The following is a 22,592-nucleotide window of genomic DNA, read 5'->3' as shown; positions in this document are numbered from 1 at the left end:
GCAGTGTGTTGTTTGTTTGAGTGAGTGTGTGGGTGTGTGTGCTGTGTGCATTTGATGGTTGTTGCATAGTGATTATTGTTCGTTTAGCGATTATTGTTCGTTTAGCAGCCTGATGGCCTGGGGATAGAAGCTCCTTCTGAGTCTTTCTGTGCTCGCCATAAGACTCCGGTATCGCTTGCCTGACGGCAGCAGTTCAAAGAGGCAGTTGTTCGGGTGGCTCGAGTCCTTAATAATTCTCTTAGCCTTCCCCTTGCACCGCTTGTTGTAAATGTTCTGGAGGGTGGGAAGCCCCCCTCTAATTGTGCGTTCGGCTGAACGTGTCACTCTTTGTAGTCTGCTACGGTCTTGTGCAGTGCTATTCCCAAACCAGGAGGTGATGTTGCCGGTCAGGATGCTCTCTATTGTACATGAGTAGAAGTTCCTAAGGATCTTCTGACTGACTTGGAACTTCCTTAGGCGCCTGAGGAAGTAGAGGCGTTGTCGTGCCTTCTTCACAACACTGTCAATGTGTGTGGTCCATGTCAAGTCCTCGGATATGTGGGCTCCGAGGTACTTGAAACTGTTCACTCTCTCAACTGGTGCCCCGTCGATGCTGAGGGGGCTGTAGTCCTTGACCCCCGACCTCCTGAAGTCCACAATCATCTCTTTTGTTTTGCTGACGTTCAGGGAGAGGCAGTTCTCCTGACACCACTGTGACAGGTTCTCTACCTCTTCCAGGTAGGCCCTTTCGTCGTTGGCAGAGATCAGGCCCACCACTACTGTGTCATCAGCAAATTTGATGATGGTGTTGTTGTTCCGCTGTGCTACGCAGTCATGTGTGTACAGGGAGTAGAGGAGGGGGCTCAGAACACAGCCCTGGGGGGCCCCTATGTTGAGCGTGATGGATGAGGAGGTGCAGTTGCCGGCTCTTACCACCTGGGGTCTGCCCGTCAGGAAGTCCAGGACCCACTGGCACAGGTCATAGTTCAAGCCCAGGTCCCTGAGCTTGGCTATGAGTTTGGAGGGGACTATGGTATTGAATGCTGAGCTGTAGTCGATGAACAGCATTCTCACATAGTTCCCCTGCCTCTTGTCCAGATGTGATGCTGCTGTGTGCAGCACATGGGCTATGGCGTCCTCCGTGGACCTGTTGGGGCGATATGCAAATTGCAGAGGGTCCAGGTTGATGGGGAGGGAGGAACAGATGTAGCCCTTCACTAGCTTCTCAAAGCACTTCATGGCTATGGAGGTGAGGGCTACAGGGCGGTAGTCGTTGAGGCAAGCGGGCGTAGATTTTTTGGGTACAGGGATGATGGTGGACTTCTTCAGACAGGTGGGGATGACGGCCTGTTCCAAGGACAGGTTGAAGATGTCAGTGAATACCGGGGCCAGTTGGTCGGCACAGACTTTTAGGACGCGGCCGGGGATGCCGTCCGGTCCTGCTGCCTTCCTGATATCCACTTTTTTAAAGATCCGTCTCACCTCATGCTCTGTTACCCTGAACACTGAGTCTCCATCAGCAGACCCCCTCCCCCCCATTGCCGTGGTTTGTAGGCTGGTGTTGTTATTCACAGCCTCAAACCTCGCATAGAAGGAGTTGAGATCATTTGCTAAGGAGATGTCACTGTTCAGTTTGAGGGGGGTTCCTTTGTAGTCTGTCATTGTTCTGAGGCCCTGCCACATGCCTCTAGAGTCAGCCTGTTCAAACTGAAGTTCAACTTTATCCCTGTAACGCCGTTTTGCCTCTATTACTGCTCTCCTGACGTTGTATCTTGCCATCTTGTGTTCTTCCATGTTGCCTGTCACCAGCCCGGTGTTGTATGCTGATGTGCGCACTTTCAGAGCCTCACGGACGGATTTGTCTACCCAGGGCTTTTGATTTGGGTAGATATTAATTTTGGTGGAGGGGATTATTACTTCTACCTGAGTACAGACATAGTCAATCACCGTTTCGGTGTATTCGTTAATATTGGCTGTGTTATCACGGAATACACTCCATTCTGTGCTTCCCAGCACTGCTTGGAGTGACTCCACTGACGTCACGGCCCAACGCTTAACCTCTCGCGAGACCACCGGCGTTCGCTTGAGACTCTGTCTGTACTTTGGCAAAAGAAAGATGGCGGCGTGATCGCTTTTACCGAATGGACTAAGAGCCTGTGACTTGTACCCATTCTTAAATTGCGAGTATACATGGTCTAATATGTTCTCGCCTCTGGTGGGACAGGTCACATGCTGATAGAAATTCGGCAGCACCTTTTTAAGACGCGCGCTGTTGAAATCCCCCAAGACCAAAATGGCAGCGTCAACATTAGCTGCCTGGAGTTTGTTTACCTCGTCGTGAAGTTTTGAAAGTGCGACCCCAGTGTTCGCGTGTGGTGGAATGTACACTCCGATGAGGATGATGGACGTTAACTCTCTTGGGAGGAAGAAGGGTCGACATTTTATCGTGATAAACTCCAGGTCTGGGGAGCAGTGGTTAGACAGTTCCTTTGTGTTGCCTAAATCGCACCACTCCTTGTTTATCATGAAGGCAATGCCGCCTCCTCTCGTCTTTAGTGACTCTTCTGCCGTCCGGTCTTTGCGGAGAACGAAGAAATGGTCTGCCGGTTCTATTGCGTGATTCGGGACATCTGGACTCAGCCAAGTTTCTGTGAAACAGAGGACGTTACAATCCCGAATGTCCCTCTGGAATTGGATCCTTGCTCTGATGTCGTCCAATTTGTTTCCTATCGATTGCACATTGGCCAACAATATGCTGGGCAATGTGGTTCTGTGTCGTTTGGACCTCAGTCTGTTCCGGACCCCGGCTCTCTTTCCTCGTCTTCGCGGCGGCTTCTTGGCCTATACATTTGAATCAGCAGTTCAGCACCTGCACTGTTGGTGGGTGAGCCTAGTAAAGGATGTCGCATTGCGTTCATCTTCAATGAATGGACCAATGCAATAGTCTACCAAAGCCCCCCCTCTCTCTCTATATATCTCACACACACACACACACACACTTCAGAAACAAACATAGTATCAATGAGATCATCAATAATACACCTGAGTGATGTCTAGTAAAATTGCTAGACCCCCAGTGCTGGGCCCTTGTGTGTGTGTGTGTGTGTGTGTGTGTGTGTGTGTGTGTGTGTGTGTGTGTGTGTGTGTGTGTGTGTGTGTGTGTGTGTGTGTGTGTGTGTGTGTGTGTGTGTGTGTGTGTGTGTGTGTGTGTGTGTGTGTGTGTGTGTGTGTGCGTGTGAGATAGAGAGAGAGAGAGGGGGGTGAGAAGGTTGAGGAAGGGGCAAGAGAGAAAGAGAGCTGGGAGAGTGTGTGTGTGAGAGAGAGAGGGGGGGGTGATTACTCAGCCCTTGTGTGGGTGAATGTAACAAGTTCCTAACGTTTTATTTCCCCTATTATTTCATGCACACTTTATTCATTGTTTTAACACTAGAACAGCCGTGGAGAAAATGTCACTGATTCCCGCCGGAAGGGGTCAGATGACCCCACAGCTTATATGAGAAATATGAGAAAAATAAACAGTGTAAACTATATAATTACCTCTTAATATAAAAATATGAGGTTTACCACAGGTTTGAGTGACAAACATTTTTTTTAATTAAAAATAAATAATAATAAATAAAAATATTATAATCTTTTGAATTTTTTTTGATGGAAGAGCCACACATTGACGGGCAAAGAGCCACATGCGGCTCGCGAGCCATGGGTTGGCCACCCTTGCGCTAGACGCTCGCAAAGTGCTGTGACTTTCCACATATATATTCCATATATATATGTGGAATAACGTTCTAATTACATTTTCCTGAAGTCATTTTGAAATTTCAGAAACCGTGCCAGATAAAACGGGTACTTTTAGGAAAAGTCATTGAGTGACAGAGCTGGAGCTCGACCGAGTGACGAGGATACATTTATTGAAAATGCCTAGGGGTCATTATTATTTTCTTTTAAGTTATTTTGTGCATCACTCCGTTTTGAATTTGATGCAAATTTGCAATACATGAGTAAGGTCATCCTTTTGTGTTAAATGGCTGCATAAAGCAAGCATTTGTCGACTTGCATGTTGATAAGAGTATTAAAACTTGGAACTTGAAAAAGACCTGTTTAAGGTAGAAAAAACAAACAAACAAAAAAATGCAATTAATTTGCGATTAATCACGAGTTAACTATGGACAATCATGCGATTAATCGAGTTAAATATTTTAATCGATTGACAGCACTAGAATTTACATTAATCATTGTCACATGAAAACATGTTTGCACCAGATTTAGCAGAAGATAATTTCCATCTGTAGTCTAGATCTGTAGTCCTGTAGTCCTTGAGCAAGACACTTAACCCCTAACTACTCCTGATGAGCAGGTAGGCACCTTGCATGGTTGCCTTTGGTGTGTGACTGTGTGCGTGAATTTGAGTAAGTGGTGAAGCACTATATAAATAGTGGGCCGCTGGGAAGTATGGGAGTGAATCACATCCTCATAAGGTGGATATACAACTTCCTTACTGAGAGGCAGCAGTATGTTTATGTCCAGGGAGGACGATCATCGTACATCAGCACTCAGACTGGCGTACCACAAGGTTGTGTCCTCGTGCCTCTGCTGTTCATATTGTACATTAATGACTTAATTAGTCACCAGGACTATTGCAAAATGATGAAATTTGCGGACCATGTGGCCCTGATCGGCCTTCTTACTGACGATGAGACCAGTTATAGAGCTGTGATTGACAACTTTTTTAACTGGTGCTCTGAAAGCTCATTGATTTTAAATACAAAAAATACCAAAGAAATGGTCTTTGATTTTAGACAAAAATCTGTTTCCCTTCCCCCCCGTGACCATGAACAACGTGCCCATTGAAATAGTAGAGGAGTACAAATACCTGGGCACTATTATTGTTGTGAAGGGCCAGATTAAACCGAATATATATATTTATTATATATATATATTTAATTGTATTTGTATATTCTCTAATATTCCTTGATATCCCTTGTATATTCCTTGTACAATATGCATTGAATATCCATTCTAGCCTACTGAACATCCCATAATAGTCTCCATTCTACTATTGGTCGAGACCTTGGTGCCAGGCTGCCATACCCCCCAGACCCAGTTCAAACGTACCGCTCAACATGTACGAACAAGTCCTAGTTCCGCGTAGGAATCTGGCTACCGCACCACTAATGGGACTATTTGTTCATAGTGCGTATATATACTGCGCTACTAAAGTAGGACTTCCTTTTCAGTCCAGTTTCCTACCCTCCAATAGAGTCACAGACGTAAAGCCTCCCCGCGACGCCACGTGTGGGAGTAAGGCCAAGTTCGGCCTACCATCGGTATTGAGACATCGTGTATATTAATATTTGAATAGTCATATTTGGCACTATATCGTCGAGTTGGACGTAGTCTATTAAGCTAATAATAGTCTGTTAATATATAGTGCTTCGTGCGGTGAGAATACTACCGTAGTCAGTACCCCATCGTTTCGGGCAGAGAACTGGCTGCTTATCCAGGATGATCGACCCCATGTGAGATTGCACCCGAGGAGCCCCAGAGCCGACGAGCGAGTGGACCTGTATACCGGATTATTCTACCGACGACAGCCCGCCTTCCCAGGCACGGATTATGCTTTGTATACGTTGATTATTCCATGGATAAAGACCCCCGACACTGCCGTGTGTTGGAACCCCCCCCCCCCCTGGAGAGGACGCAAGGTGAGGAGACGCTCTGCAAGACGAGGTCGCTTCACGTCTCTCCCCCGTGGACCGGAGAGAGCCGGCTCACAGAGAGTCCACCTGCTTTCATCTGTGGTCCAAGGATCGCCGGCGCATTGAACGGCACTACAGTGGGTTCACCTGGGATACCCTTGGCCGGATGAGGCAGCCGGACTCTACCCTCCCCCCCTTCCTACTCCTGTCGGCTTACAAGCGACCGGATTAACCCCCCCTAGTGTATCCAGTCTATAATCATTAAAGTATCATCGCTGCTATTCCTTAACTATTCCAGGTCGTATATGTACCACCTGCGCCTTCAGAGATTGGACATTCTCTATTGATATACCGACGAATACTCTTGCCATAAAAGTGCATACTAATTCCCATTCATAAATGTGATTGATTTGATTAAGTGCTTGCTCTACACACCATCGCTGTGTAGAAATAAAGACCTATTTCTAATTCGTACATTTGTGTTGGATCCGTTTCATCTACGTGACAGTGTTCATCATAATATATTTATGCCGAGTACTGGGTGGCCGAATATTAAGTACAAAGGTAGTGGTAGTAAGTATCATATCTAGTAATACAGTCAGGGAATTGTACCCCTCAGTTACAATTGGTCCTTCGAGCCGGATGGGTAATTAGTGTAATATTAATATAGTGTTATTAATATTGAAATGGCCTATGATGAACACTCCACGAAACGATCCTCCTAACCAACGCCCGCAGCGCGAACGACGGCTCCCTCAGTACTTAGAGGCTTACGCTGTCAGTCAACAACCTAGTCTTCTACTAACAGTAAACGCGGTAAAACTAGAAAGTAAAAGTATGTCTAACCCCAACGCCCAGACTACCCCGACCATAGAGGCCCCTACGGGTTCTAATGTAACTGACCAAGTTCACGGTGGGGACCAGTGGGAACCAGACATGACTTCACACTCCGCCAGTACTGAAGAAGTAGTCCCCGATGAGTCCCGGGAGGAATACAACGCTACCGAGAGAGAACTCGGCACGGAAGAAGACGGGGAGAGCACCGTGGAGATAGAGCTCCAAGGCTCCGCAAGGAGTACCCCGAGGGAAGGCTCCCCTATACAACCGCCTTCTCCCAGCGAGGCAGAGAGGACCCTACAGCAGGCCTTCCTCATCAGCCTGAACGCCGCTGCTGAACACGACCGACTGCAGATCCAGCAGCGGAGCGAAGAAGAGCATATACGTCTAGAAATAAGACGCATTCAGAGGGAAGAGAATGTGGCCCGAGACCGAGCAGACAGCCAGCGAGCAGCTGCTGGTGCTCTACGGGACGCAGAGCGCGACAGACAGCAAGCGCAACTAATAGAACAGCTGATCAGACGGACAACACCCTCTCCCTCCGCCAGAGGCTCCAGGAACTCGTCTAGACACACCTCCAGGGCGGCATCCCCTAGCCGAGTAAACAACCCTGAACTTGACCAACAGACGAGGTCTATACCCCCCACAGACCACCTCCCCCCACCGGTCCAAGCGAGACCTAGCAACCGGGAAGGAGCAGCATATCCTGTGGAGAGGCTAAACCAGAGACTACAAGCACTGGATGACCTAACTGAAGACGAAGAGGAAGAGGAGGAGAACCACGCCCGACGACAGCACAGTACTCTACCGGACCAGGAGGCCCGGTACAGCCCAGGCTATACTCCCGCGGAGCTGCGCTACAGACCCCCGACTCTATACCCGGGTGAGCACGACGCACGACCCGCACCGAGGAACAGCACCTGGACAAGCGGGCCATGGTACACTGCCGGTACCAGCCCATACCAAGGAGCGGGAGGAGACTCGCCTAGGAGGCCTCTCCCCCAACGCTCGCCGATGTATCCACAGTCAGCGTCATACATTGGCACGCCTATGGTACCCGACTTCACCCAAGAGAACCGGGCCCAGTATACAGAACTCCGCATGTGTCTGGAGACCATGTTGGTGGAGGTATTGGATGAACGCCATAAATACGCCATCCTATTGAAGCACTTAAAGGTACCCCGCGCACATAATATAGCGCTCGCCTACGCGACTTCCACCACCCCATACACAGCAGCGCTGGTAGCATTGGACCAGAGGTATGGGCGCATATGGGATTACGTGATCCAGGAGATCCGACACATCGACCGCTTACCCCCAGCAATAGACAATCGAGCACTGGACGACCTGTCCATCAGAGTGCAGTCCCTGGTAGGGATGTTGGGAGCGCAGAGAGAGAAGGGGAGGCATGAACTTTACGCCAACTCAAATGTGGAAAGGATCTTGGAGAAGCTGCCGCCCGCTCGACAGGAGCGTTTTAGGCGGCAGAGAGACCACCGAGACCCGAATGGCCCCGAACCGAACCTCCTCGATCTAGCAGACTTCCTGGCGAGAGAAGTCAGCAGCCTACGGCTAGATACATTCGGACGGAGCACCCCTGGCTCCAGAGAAGGAACCAGACGACTAAATGATGGAAGAAGATCGGTGACTGTGATGCACCAATCGGAGTCAGTACCGAGCAGCAGGAGCCACAGTACCCCCTCCAGAACGGAGAAGTGGAAGATAGTGTGCCCCTACTGTGAGAAAGAACACTGGCTAGCGCAATGTGACTCCTTCCCCAAGCTGAACGCGGAGGAAGCAAGTCAATGGATAAAGTCCAACAAGCGCTGTTTTCGCTGTGCGCGCTCACACATGGCAGCCGAATGCCGCTTAAAGAAAAGGTGCACCAAGTGCGATGGAGCCCATCTGGACATACTTCACGACAGTAACAGACGGCGCCCTTCACCCGCACCATCCAGCAGCAAAGCGAGCGTCATGTACATCGATCCCGCCAGCAGCAGTGGAGCCCGAGTACTCCTAAAAGTAGTGCGTGTGACACTAAGCTACCAGAATAAAGTCCTGGACACTTACGCCGTCCTCGATGACGGGTCAGAGAAGACCCTTCTGCTCGCCTCCGCTGCGGCCCAGCTAGGGCTGCGGGGAAGCGAAACCCAAATGACAATTCGGACAATAAGACGAGATTTGAAGACGATAAAGGGCGAGAATGTCTCATTCTCTATCGCAGCAAGCGGCCAGCCTGAGCGACGGTACCAGATTACAGACGCTTTCACCAGCCAAGAAATAGGACTGTCGCGGTACACATACCCCGTCGCCAAGCTGATGGAGAAATATGCACATCTGCGCAAGTTACCGATCCCGCTCATAGACAATGCTATGCCGACCCTGTTGATAGGCTCCGACCATGCAGACCTCATTGTCCCGATAGACCGGGTTCATACCGGACCCCGAGGCTGTCCTGCAGCAGTCGAGACCCGTTTGGGATGGACTCTCCAAGGCCCGCTTGCCAAATCTCTCAACCGAAGTACAGCCACTAGATGTCTCCACTCCCGAGTCACAGAGGGAGAAACCGCACTCCTGCAACACGTAGAGCGGTTATGGACCTTGGAACAAATGCCCTTTAAGAACGGAAAGAAAGACATTCGCTCTAAAGATGACATTTACGCCATTCACCTCCTCGAGACAGGGACCAAGAGAGTCCCGGTCAACGGCGTGTTGAGATACGCCACGCCACTCCTGCGGCGAGAAGGAATGCCTACTTTCCACGCCAAGACAGACGCCACAGAACGGTACCTGCTGAACACGGAGCGGCGCTTAGCCAAGAACCCCGCCCAAGAGAGTGTATACCGCGCTGAGATTGAGAAGCTCATCACAGCGGGACACGTCACAAAGATGGACATTAAAGAGGCTGACCAGACCACTGAATCGTGGTACGTGCCTCACCACAAGGTCCATCACAACGGTAAAGACCGCATAGTATTTAACTGCAGCTACCAGATCGGATCCCAAAATCTGAATAAAGAGTTACTGCCCGGTCCCACACTCGGCCCCTCCCTACTCGGCGTTCTACTCCGCTTCCGCCAGGAAAAGGTGGCCATCAGCGGGGACATTAAAGGAATGTTCCTGCAGGTGAGATTAGTAGAGGAGGACAAGCCCCTGTTACGGTTCCTATGGAGAGAGAAGCCAGGAGATGAGCACCCAGCCATCTACCAATGGGAAGTCCTCCCCTTCGGAACGACGTGCAGCCCCTGCTGTGCTACATTTGCACTACAGAAACATGTAGCAGAGGACCCAGCAGCGGACGAAGAGGTCCGACACAGCGTAAAGAACAGCTTCTACGTAGACAACTGTCTACAAAGCCTTTCAACCCAGGAAGAAGCCGAGGCTCTCCTGATTAAACTCTGCGCCTCATTGATCAAAGGCGGCTTTGATCTCAGGCAGTGGGCCAGCAGCGATCCGCAAGTACTGCGCAGCCTCTCCTCCGAGGACAAGGCAGCCAGCAGCGAGACCTGGATGGCTACAATCCCGGGAGAAGCCCAGGAGATGACCCTGGGATTGGTGTGGCGATTCAAAACAGATTCGCTTCACTACAGACACAAGCCCCTGACTACGGAGCAGGGAAGGCCGGCGGCGGCGCCGACCACCAGACGGAGTGTGTACACAACACTCGCCCGACAATATGACCCGCTAGGATGTATTCTACCCTTACACCACCAGGGCAAAAATGATTGTACGAGCATTGTGGGACAAGGACCAGGGCTGGGACGACCCCATTCCCGCATCCACCTGGAGAGAGTGGGAGATGGAGCTCCACTCACTCCCAGGCGTTAATATGCGCCGAAGCTACTTCCCACCCACGGTGAGGCCAGAGACATGTAAAATGGACTTACACGTCTTCAGTGACGCCTCAGAGGTCGCATACGGATCAGTAGCCTACTTGCGGGCCCAAGGAAAGGGGGGAGAGATCTACACAGCATTTGTCCTCGCCCGCTCGAGAATAGCCCCACGCAAGCAACAATCTATCCCACGTCTAGAGCTCTGCGCAGCCCTAGCCGGAGCGCACCTAGCCACGCTCATCCAACGTGAGCTCACCATACCGGTGTCTAGAACAATCCTGTGGTCAGATTCCACGACAGTACTCGCCTGGATCAAATCGGACTCATGCAAGTACAAAGTCTTCGTGGGAGTCAGAGTCACCGAGATTCAAGACTAACCGAAGAGTTAACCGGAGAAACAGAGTGGCGCTACGTTGATACAAAACAGAACCCAGCTGACGTCATCACCCGGGGAATGCCCCTAGATGACCTCACCCGTCGCAATGTCTACAGTGACGGCCCAGCATTCCTAAAGCTCCCGGAAGGAGAGTGGCCCACGCCTATCCCGAGGGAAGCCAGTCAGGAGGAGGCTGAGAATAAGAAGCCTGTGTTCTGTGGATTGAGCACTGTTATCTCCGCAGACCCCAACACACTCCTGATGGGGCGGCTAGATCCCGCGTTACCCCAGACAATGTACCGGCCTGAAGAAGCGAACGGCCGACGAATGTGGAGGTACAGCCAAGTATTAGCCGACAAGTTTTGGAGCAGTTTCCTACTGCACTACCTACCGTCTCTACAGACCCGCCAGAAGTGGGTAAAGGAGAGAGACAATTTGACAGAAGGAACAGTCGTCATGATTATTGATCAATCACTGCCCAGAGCTATGTGGCCGGCCGGCCGCGTAAGCAAAGTGATCACCGGTGCCGACGGCAAGGTCCGAGCAGCTGAAGTGCTTGTCCAGGGTCGCACTTACACCCGTCCCGTGGCGAGGCTCATAGAACTGCCCCGACTCCCAGACACAATCGATGATGACCATGACCCTATAACCCTATGACTTTGTGAAGTTGACTGACCCCTACAGCAAACCCTTATGTGTAAATAGACAACGCGATTAATCTGTCTCTGCTTAACTGATTAGGTCTGGGACCAATCAGGGGGTGGCTGTTGTGAAGGGCCAGATTAAACCGAATATATATATTTATTATATATATATATTTAATTGTATTTGTATATTCTCTAATATTCCTTGATATCCCTTGTATATTCCTTGTACAATATGCATTGAATATCCATTCTAGCCTACTGAACATCCCATAATAGTCTCCATTCTACTATTGGTCGAGACCTTGGTGCCAGGCTGCCATACCCCCCAGACCCAGTTCAAACGTACCGCTCAACATGTACGAACAAGTCCTAGTTCCGCGTAGGAATCTGGCTACCGCACCACTAATGGGACTATTTGTTCATAGTGCGTATATATACTGCGCTACTAAAGTAGGACTTCCTTTTCAGTCCAGTTTCCTACCCTCCAATAGAGTCACAGACGTAAAGCCTCCCCGCGACGCCACGTGTGGGAGTAAGGCCAAGTTCGGCCTACCATCGGTATTGAGACATCGTGTATATTAATATTTGAATAGTCATATTTGGCACTATATCGTCGAGTTGGACGTAGTCTATTAAGCTAATAATAGTCTGTTAATATATAGTGCTTCGTGCGGTGAGAATACTACCGTAGTCAGTACCCCATCGTTTCGGGCAGAGAACTGGCTGCTTATCCAGGATGATCGACCCCATGTGAGATTGCACCCGAGGAGCCCCAGAGCCGACGAGCGAGTGGACCTGTATACCGGATTATTCTACCGACGACAGCCCGCCTTCCCAGGCACGGATTATGCTTTGTATACGTTGATTATTCCATGGATAAAGACCCCCGACACTGCCGTGTGTTGGAACCCCCCCCCCCCCTGGAGAGGACGCAAGGTGAGGAGACGCTCTGCAAGACGAGGTCGCTTCACGTCTCTCCCCCGTGGACCGGAGAGAGCCGGCTCACAGAGAGTCCACCTGCTTTCATCTGTGGTCCAAGGATCGCCGGCGCATTGAACGGCACTACAGTGGGTTCACCTGGGATACCCTTGGCCGGATGAGGCAGCCGGACTCTACCCCCCCCCCCCCTTCCTACTCCTGTCGGCTTACAAGCGACCGGATTAACCCCCCCTAGTGTATCCAGTCTATAATCATTAAAGTATCATCGCTGCTATTCCTTAACTATTCCAGGTCGTATATGTACCACCTGCGCCTTCAGAGATTGGACATTCTCTATTGATATACCAACGAATACTCTTGCCATAAAAGTGCATACTAATTCCCATTCATAAATGTGATTGATTTGATTAAGTGCTTGCTCTACACACCATCGCTGTGTAGAAATAAAGACCTATTTCTAATTCGTACATTTGTGTTGGATCCGTTTCATCTACGTGACAGTGTTCATCATAATATATTTATGCCGAGTACTGGGTGGCCGAATATTAAGTACAAAGGTAGTGGTAGTAAGTATCATATCTAGTAATACAGTCAGGGAATTGTACCCCTCAGTTACAATTATCGACAGTAAACTCACATGGAACGCTAACACCAATGCCAGATCTGCAAAGGCTCAACAACGTCTGTACTTCTTGAGGAAACTTAGAAGTTTCAAAGTGGACAGAACTCTGCAGATACTGTTCTATAAGAACTACATCCAGAGCGTGCTGACTTTCTGTATTCAGTGCTGGCGGGGAGCACTAAGTGTACAGAATAAGAATAAATTAGGAGGTATGACAACTTGTGAAGCAATGTGCAGTATTACAAACATGTCAGACCAGTACACCAGGAAATTGGCAGAAAATATCCTAGCCGATCAACTGCACCCACTATGGTCTGAGTATGCACTCTTACCCTCAGGGAGGAGGTACGGCATGGCTAGGACTAGAACCAAACAATGCATTACGTTCTTTGTCCCATGCAGCATTCAGCTGCTTAACAAGTTTGAATTATTTTGTCTTTTTTAGCACTTGCACCATGGTGCCGTTGAGGGTCATGCAGTGTCATGCTTTTTATGATGTTCGTATTTTTTATGCTCATGTCCTGTTTGTCTGTGCTGTATTGTTCATATTTGTGCCTATTAGGCTTTTTTGTTACTCTCTTTGTGCAAAGCAAATTCCCTTGAAGGGCAATAAAGGTTTTCATTCATTCATTCATAAATGCCGTCCATTAACCATTTTCATATAATATACTGTACACATAGGCCTATTTGGTGACCGCTTTTATCCAAAGCACCTTACAATATAATATTAATATAATATTAATATAATAATAATAATAATAATAATAATAATAATAATAATAATAATAATAATAATAATAATAATAATAATAATAATAATAATAATAATAATAATAATAATAATAATAATAATAATAATAATAATAATAATAATAATAATAATAATAATAATAATAATAATAATAATATACATAGCATACTGGTAAATATACATATATTAATTATTGGCATTTTGAAATGGCCTTGGAACTGGAACACCATACTTGACCCTGTATGTGTAAAAGACTAATGATCTCACTGTATCAAAAAGAGTGGCATTCTGTCTCAATATTCAACAGGGTTCATCCACCATCTAGTGGTCAAATGATGTACTGTCATTGAAGAGCAAGCAGCAGGTTTACTGTATGTGTACTGTATGCTTGGAGACTTGGTCAGGTCCTAAAAGTTGGGTTATGAAAAAAGGTTCCACAAATGATTGTGGTGGTTCGTTGGGGTAACTCTTTACTTCAGGAGGCACAAATAATGATGAAGTACATAGGAACTAAAAATAAACATTATGTTAATGAAACAAAGGAGCAACATAACAGAGTTAAGTAATTAATCAGAGGTAAGTAAGTAGAAAATGAAGATTTTAGAGTCAACCGGAAAGTTCTTTACTGAAAGGGTCATTGGAAAGTGAAGCAGCCATTTCCCTGCACTGAGACAAGATAAATACTGTACTGTAGTTCCTCATTAGTTCCAAGCTAATTAATCATTATTATTATTATTATTATTATTATTATTGTGGCGTTAGCTATTTACTAAACATTGCACACATTTGAATGGCTAAACCTAAACGACTTGTACTATCCTTGGCTAAGTCAAAGCGTGGGAGACAAAATAACTTCACAAGGTCAAGAAATGCTTTGGTTATTTTTATTTTATTTTCTTGGTTTCCCTAACCTGCACATTCAGGAGGCCCTAAATGCAAAACAAAACTTAAAAACTAAACTAAAATAGTGAATGATTAAAACTTTTTTTGTTTGCTTTTTAAAGACATTTACATGAGCACCGGACAGTGAAAAGATTGTTAGTATAGACTTCTTACAAGACAAGTCTTTCCCATTGCGAGATAATAAGTAGACATGCCCTCCAACGAGAGGGATAATGTTTGTACTGATTTCAGACACAGAGCTCTTCCCCCATGGGCTGAATTTACACCAAGTATTTAAAGGATATCTCCATAGTTTGTTTTTTTTATGTGGGTTTTATGTCATTCTAGTATCCATATTGTCATCTTTTGCCTATAGAGGTCGCTGTTTGACAACATTACATATTCTACCTTTAAACACCTTGTGGATGCTCAAACCTCACCACATCTGATGGAAATGGCATGCTAACCCGTGGGTCCTGACCTTTAAAGTTGCTTCATTGATTCCATAAAACATTTCTCCCAAAAGAGAGTCACCTCTTCTTGTGTGGTTTGAGGATTGGATCATCTACAAGGCGCTGAAGGCACACAAACTAAGGAACTGACACAAAATGGCAGCCGACTCATATCAAGGCAAGAATGACAAAGAATGACAATGGCAAACTTTTGCTTTAACCCTTTCTGGTACAGACATGATCTACACGTGTTGTCTAAACAGAAAGAAACCATGTGGAATATGAGTTCCTTTTGTTGTTTAGAGAGCCATGAAAAGATCTCTGCCTCACAGGGTAAAATAAAATACTTAAACCATGTTAACCGCATAAAAGCTGTGATACAACTATAGCGACTTTTAGGTGAATGTGACAAGACAAAATCTAGCTGCAAGGAATGAAGAGGGACAGAGACAAAAATAAACCTTAGATTTGATCTGAGAAACAAGAATGTACTGTACCATGTAACCACTTCTGTTGAAACAAAAATACACCAGCATAGTCTAGTCCTTTCCCCACTGGTGGCAGGGTCACCTGGTGGTTGGAGAGACTGTCCCATAATCACAAGGTCACAGGTTAGATCTCCCGCAACAGCCAACAAGCTTATCCCTGTCGAGGTGCCCTTGAGCAAGGCACTGAGCCCGAACCTGCTCCAGGGACACCGTAAAATTACACTTTAATATGGTGGTAGGAGTGATTACAACAAAATATCATCTTCCCTTTTATTTTAATGCTATACCCCAAAAGTTGCCCAGTGTATCACAGCCTTTAGCACATAGATCATGTATCATCCATTGGTTTATTATGGAACAATGATCTTAACACCAAGATGCCTTGGGGAAGCCAGGCCCAGTCCACAGCAGTCAACATTGACAGGTGATCCATCCCTCCACTCTGCCAACATTTATAGAATAGACAATCCATTACGGTTACAATACTACTGTAATAAACGTTTTAAAACTGCGCGCCCCCCCCCCCCCCCCCAGTAATCATCAGTTTAGGATATAGGAAATACAATACATGCTTCATCACCATGGAGACACACAGGCCACACCCCTAAGAGCAGTACATCTAAAAGATTTGACCAATTCATAAATATTTGAACACAATGGCCCTGTCTGGGGGAAAATAAAGACTCTCACCCTTTCTCCCTAACACCTGTGCCGATCTGAAATAATGAGATTGGTTCAGACAAGATGGCGGAAGCGTAATTAATTATAATTAATTAGACTATGCAATTCCATTATCCTGAGCCAGATCAAATATTGTTTTTTTTTCTACCTGTGTGAAACAGCTGTGCTCTTTTGTATTGCCATCTAAACAGGGCTTACAATTACAATTAATTGTAAATGTAACAGGGCTTATGATTAACAATTCATTGTTATTATATCATAATTTGTACCAAACTGAAGCCAGAAATTACCCAAATCCCCCAAAATGCAAGCGGAAATATGAATTCAGCCTTTTTTCATCGACTGTCCCAGACACAAGTTTTATTGTCCTTGCGGGACATTGGGACACCCTTCATGTCAAGCCCTGACATGTCTGAGATTTGATTTTATGTTTAAGAGTTAAGAGTTTAGCAGTGTTTGGACAGTGATAAAAAGATCAGAATCACATAGGTAAAAAGAATAGCCCAGCAATGAGCTAAATATATTCTTTCCTGCTCCACACAAGACAGTTTCTCTGCTGTGCATCCCTAAAATGGGACAATGAAATATTAACAGGGATAAAATCTATACGTTACAAAAATAAGAACTACCACTCAATGGGAGGGAAAAAAATATCCTTTTAAATAGGGAACTCTTTCGGATTTCTTAATACAGAATATCTGTCTTTGCAAAAGTCCATCTATTTGTGCCCTACTGAATGTCCAGAACACTGTCCTGGAGTCAGATCACTGACGCCAAATACTGAGGCTATACAATGTGCAAAAGATGCTCAGCGCTGAACCCAGATCAGTCAATGTTTGAACCATGCCTACGCAAGAGAGGTTACTGTTGCACGCACACATGCAAACACGTATGCTTACACACAAGCACATTGACATGTGCATACTCGCACACACACTAGGAATACAGAGGCCGACACAAGCACACAAACATGGGTGTACATATACACGCAAATGCACACACGCCTCAGAAGGGTGTAGAGGAAATAATGTTATAATAACGAGCCAGATCTTGCTTAAAATATTTAAATAAAGCACTAATCAGCCACAGGAAAAAAGGTACATATTTTACGTTGTGTTATAGCAATAAGTAATATATATTGAAAATGTACAATGTGTACTTATGCGTGTAATAAGTACATATATATTTTTTTTTTACGCTAAGTTTCCTGAAAACCTTTGAGTTCCCCCTGCCGGGGAGACAAGTGTCTTTACCTCAAGACTACAGAGACACATTTTTCACCCAAACTCTAACTTCATATCTAAACCATAACCGTTAAGCGAACCTTAACTGTAACCATAATCATAGTATTGCTGTGTATGCAACACTTGTAACAGGGTGAGTATTGCTGTGTATGTATCAGGGTGAGAGCACTTTCCCGCCACCGTGATCATAGTTTTGGACTTTTTAGTAAATATATTACCTATGGCTATAACATAACGTAGATTATGTACCTTTACTCTTGTGGTACATTAGTGCTTTATTTGGGTTTTCTGACGAGACCGCGTTGTAATAACCCATATGCCCCGGCTGCACTTCATCCAATGACACTTTCATCATCCGGTCACACCCTGGATGCATCAACTGTCCAGTCACTCTGGACAGCCACAGATATTCAGTCACATTGTGATAACATGAGCCAGACTGCATCCAGAGATCATCGGGTTCACATTGTGATCGGAAATCCGACATACTGTAGTGTGGATGCAAATCCAGCCATTATGAGCATAATATAAGCAACATACTGTATGTAAGAGATGGAGAGGAAGGGCAGGAAAAGGTAAGAAGAAATCCAGCCACGGGAGACACGTACACGGGCATCTTGGACCGGTGACGTGTGGACGACATGCATCAATGCACCGTCATGACAACAGATCTATATGAACAAATCTCAAAAATCACATTGAAAAGTGACCAGTGTAACCAAAGCCTTGGAAAAAGGGTGACGGGGAAAATGGTGTTAATATAAAGACTCAAGGTTGCTCTAGAGATTTCTGAGTATCCACTTGCAGATAAGGACACATAGTTGCCCATATTCACTTACCATATAGACGGTTTCTTGACAACGATAACATTCTAAAAGCACCCTGTTGCAATGTTTGCTAATACAGTCCCTAGCAACAAAACTCCAGTGAGACCATCTATACATAAATATGTACTACATTTTCTTTCCAATTTTGACCATGAACAGTTTCTACTACTGATCTATGGGGAGTAGATCTGCCCCCTCGATTAATAGTTAGGTTTGGGCTTTGTTAGTCGATCAGTCGATTTTTATGCCGCCCTCTCCTATGACTACTAGTTATCTTGGTTGTAAAACAAAGGTGATATGAAAGTAATGGTGGTTTCACATTAGTCATGTAGTAGTAAGCAATTGTGGTTTTGTTGTAAAAACTTAAACAAACAGAAGATGAGTAGAAGGCAGGAGAGATGGGTGCACTTATATACCACCACTGCCAATACTGCTTCTGATCAGTCAATACAGAGTCAATCAATTACTTTTACTGACACTAGGGGACAATCATCCCTTAAAATGCCTTCAGCTATGCACACACCCCTTAATAAGGGTGATTAAAACATTGCAGACCTCTTAAACATGCCTCATCTCAGCCAGGGGTTAAACACCTTAATCAGTAATGTCAGGATAAATAAAGGAGTTTAATTAAAAAGTCATGGGTTTTGCCTTACTGTACCTTTACTTAGTCCATGCACAACTCTACTTAATTTACCTCAATCATAAGGTTATTCTAAGGGTTTATTAAGGTGTAAAATGAAGAGACTCTGTTCCCCAGTATGTACAGTATTGCTTTAGAATGATCATTCGCTTGGGGTCGTTGCACAACACGTTTTACACTCTTGGTGTTAGAGTCTTGGGAATACCCTACTGCTTAGGCTTGGTATCAGCCGATCTCCACCACCGTATCAAGTGTGTCCCTGAAGAACTAAGCGCCCCCTTCAGGAGAAACTGAACAGTGCATCCAACATGTTTCATTTTCTAAACCCACAGCAGTCTTTCTCTTCCCAGAGACAAAAGACAAACAAGCCATGGTAAAACACACATTTAGACTGTACTGCTACCTGACCTGGGTGAGATACTACAGTAGTTAGTTACAGTAAATAGTTCTTAGTTTGTTTGTTTAACCTTGCATGGAGCACATCAGGACAATTCAGATAGTATCAGGTCAGGACAATCACAGGTTCGCATTGTATTGTCATATATGGCAGACACCACCCATGTAGGATAAAACAACCCATTCATCTTCATAATAATCTGGAGGTTATGCCTTCGACAACAATCCATAGAGAGAAGTGAACAATGAATAGAGGCTTTGCATAATAATGTTTGAAATGTCCATTTTCAACGGTTGCTATGTGCAAAACAACGCTTGCAATGGTTTATATAAGATATATCAACAAAAATATCACCTGGCGTTTATTACTGAATCTTGTAAACCAGTCGCAGTACAACAGTAATATCATACTTTTCTAATGTTTTACCTGCTCTACCACTGCACAGACATTAGACGTTTTCTTGTGAAAGTGGTTACCAATGGTTACAGGGCAGCCATGTGAACCACACAAACGGTCTATGCAAAGCCTCTATACAACACCTACAAATATTACTATGAGCCAGTGAATAACTCCCACAAATAATCAAAATGGACACATAGTGGTGAGAGGTCAACCGCAGTGATTTCTTTTTAAAACTGACCTTGATTCAAATAAATAAAAAAGAACAGAACATTAAAAATAATAATAATAATAATTATCTGTGCGTGAAACCTGTTTGCTGCAAAACGGGCTGCTGTTACAGTGAATGGTCAAAATGGACTAGAACTCACTGGGAAAAGCCAGTGTGATCGTGACGCTGACCACACCCAGTGTGATCATGAAGCAGTGTTTAATATAGATACAAGCCAAAACAAACAACAACCAAAAGAAAACAGGTGGAGGCTTGCGATTAGGAGGACGCCGTTGTTTGTGGATAAACCTCTTCCTCCAACGGCTCGGCTAATGGATTCAGAGGACCGCCCGCGTGCGCCCGCCAGGGTACTGGAGAACAATCACAGATTCTAAACGTCATCATCTTCATCGTCGTCATCCTCACTGATGGGGTGCCCACGGGCAGCGCTGTGGTGGGCCCGAGGGGAGGGGGGCGGGGAGGCCTTGTTGAAGAAGGGGAGGCGGAAGGTGGGCGACGGGGAGCGCTCCTCGCGGGTAGGGCTGCTGCTGGGGCTGTGTCTGGGGCTGATGGCCTGCAGCATACGACCTTTTCCCTCCTTCAACATGTGCTTCTGTAGAGGAGAGAGAGCGGGGGGTAGAGAGAGGGAGGGAGGGAAAAGGAGAGAGATGGAGTGGCAGAGAGAAGGAAGGAAGGAGAGAGGCAGGGAGGGAAGGAGAAGGAGAGGAGAATTAAGGAGGGGAGAGATGGAGACAGGTGGAGGTAGGGAGAGAGGAAGAGAGAGGGAAGGAGGAAGAGAGTGAAAGAGGGAACACGTTTTTGTTAAACTGGTTGACAAATGTTGCCTCCCCGATTTTTTTGCTCTGCTCAGTTTGTTATTTTACCATGTTATCACAGGTTTAATAACAAGCACATTTAGCATCTGTAGTTACCGGTAGTCGTGTCTATATGTACAGTAATGGAGGAGGCATTTTGACAGCTATGCACTCCAAAAAATGCATACCTATATCGGCAATGCATATTTTCTTTTAATGTAGCCATCGATGTTTGCAGTGATCCTAGTGTAACAAGGTGATTGATGAAGCCTGTTACGCTCCTGTGACATGAAGCACAGAAGCACAGATCCAGTCCGCTTGTGCTTCCCATGCAAGTCCCCCTGCCTCAGAGTCTGGCCTGTTCACATTTTCATTTACATTTAGTCATTTAGCTGACGCTTTTATCCAAAGCGACTTACAAGTTCTGTACGACAAGTCATCAGGTAGGGCACAACTCTATCAGCTGAGTAACAATGTTCATCAAAGTGTTGAGTGCTACAGTGTAGGTTAGTTTATTAGGACAAGTGCATGACAGTAAGGTTAGTTAGGGTTAGATTTTCTTTAAATTTAAAAATAAAAAATCAGATAATGGTTGAAGAAGTGCGTCTTTAGTCGACGGCGACAGTAGCGTTGGTTAGACTTCAAGACGGTCTCTCCTCTCCTCCTCACCTCTACTCTAGTTCGTATAGTCGTCTGGATCAGGACCATGTCAAAGCCCAACCCAGACTATTTAATACTTTGTTTTCATTCAACAGAACATAATATATATTGCAACAATGTATTGACTACTTTTCCCCCCCAGATTTTAGTTTCTCCCTCTCCCTTTACACCAGTACATACAGATACACCAGCCTATACACACCAACATCCCTACCAACATATACATGTATCTACACACTGAAAAGACAAAAAACATTTAAATAAAAAAATAAAGAGTGCTACCCTAAACTTCTGTAAGCTCAGCCTTTGGGTATAATTATCATTATCATGAAAGTAAATAGATGTTGAAGTATATGAATAGACAATTAAGCATAAAACATAGAGTAGAACATACTGTATATTGAAGGTGCCATATGCAGCTTTTAAATAGAAATATTATAATAGAAATGTCCTCTCCTTTCTCTACTGTACATCCAAAACCACCCTCCAGTTCCAACAGAGCTCCTGATAAGAATAACAATTCACAGGAGCAAATAATACAATTTTAAAGTAAAACAAGCCTGTATCTTGAGTGGTGGTGAGATAAGAACAATGGGTATAGCACCAAAGTCCTACTCTCCAAGAACAGGACTTTACAACCAAACTCAAGAAAAGCTACACTGCGCTTCCAAATCTAATATGCATATCTAAATCTAATATGCAAATCTAATTTAATTTTGAATGTTTTTTTTTTTAATTGTTTTTACATTTCTTAAAATTTTTTGTTGTTATGATTGGTCTGTTTGACGGAGCTAGATACCGTGATTTGTGTGAAGGAATATGAAGAATACATGTTCAAAAATAAACTTTTTCATTCATTCATTCATTAAAAAAAAATTAAATGTATATTATTTACAAAATTCAACCATATAGTCCATCTTTTTTTCAAATAAAACTACATCACCCCTCATTGTATGTGTTAATTACATTTATTTTTCTCGAATAATTCTCTCCATTCCATTTTAGCATTTGTGGGCTTTGAATCCAATTCTTTGTTATTCATTTCAAGGCAGTTAATCTCAGAATTCTCAACAAATATTTTATTTACCATTTCTCTTGGCATTTCCTTGTAGACTTCATCCCAGAATACTTTTAACCCAGGACATGACTAGAAGATATGGCAAAAATGTTCTCCACATTCCCGCCTGCATTTTGAAGATAGAGATGAGGTATA

The 22,592-nt window shown here is 45.2% G+C and overlaps 1 protein-coding gene across 1 annotated transcript in view; it reads right to left on the bottom strand.

The window, feature by feature from the left end:
• Positions 1–17,628: 17,628 nt before the first annotated feature.
• Positions 17,629–22,592, bottom strand: part of LOC311248290 (choline-phosphate cytidylyltransferase A-like) — a 64,159-nt gene continuing 59,195 nt past the window's right edge. Inside the window, exon 7 of the mRNA XM_084339198.1 lies at positions 17,629–20,517. Within this exon, the coding sequence (XP_084195324.1) occupies positions 20,296–20,517 (222 nt within the window). The 3' untranslated portion in view covers positions 17,629–20,295. The remainder of the gene's footprint in view (positions 20,518–22,592) is intronic.

Source organism: Notolepis coatsorum (assembly GCF_963971535.1).
Source record: "Notolepis coatsorum genome assembly, contig: SCAFFOLD_870, whole genome shotgun sequence".
Lineage (NCBI taxonomy): Eukaryota > Metazoa > Chordata > Actinopteri > Aulopiformes > Paralepididae > Notolepis > Notolepis coatsorum.
This window is presented reverse-complemented; position numbering and strand designations above follow the sequence as displayed.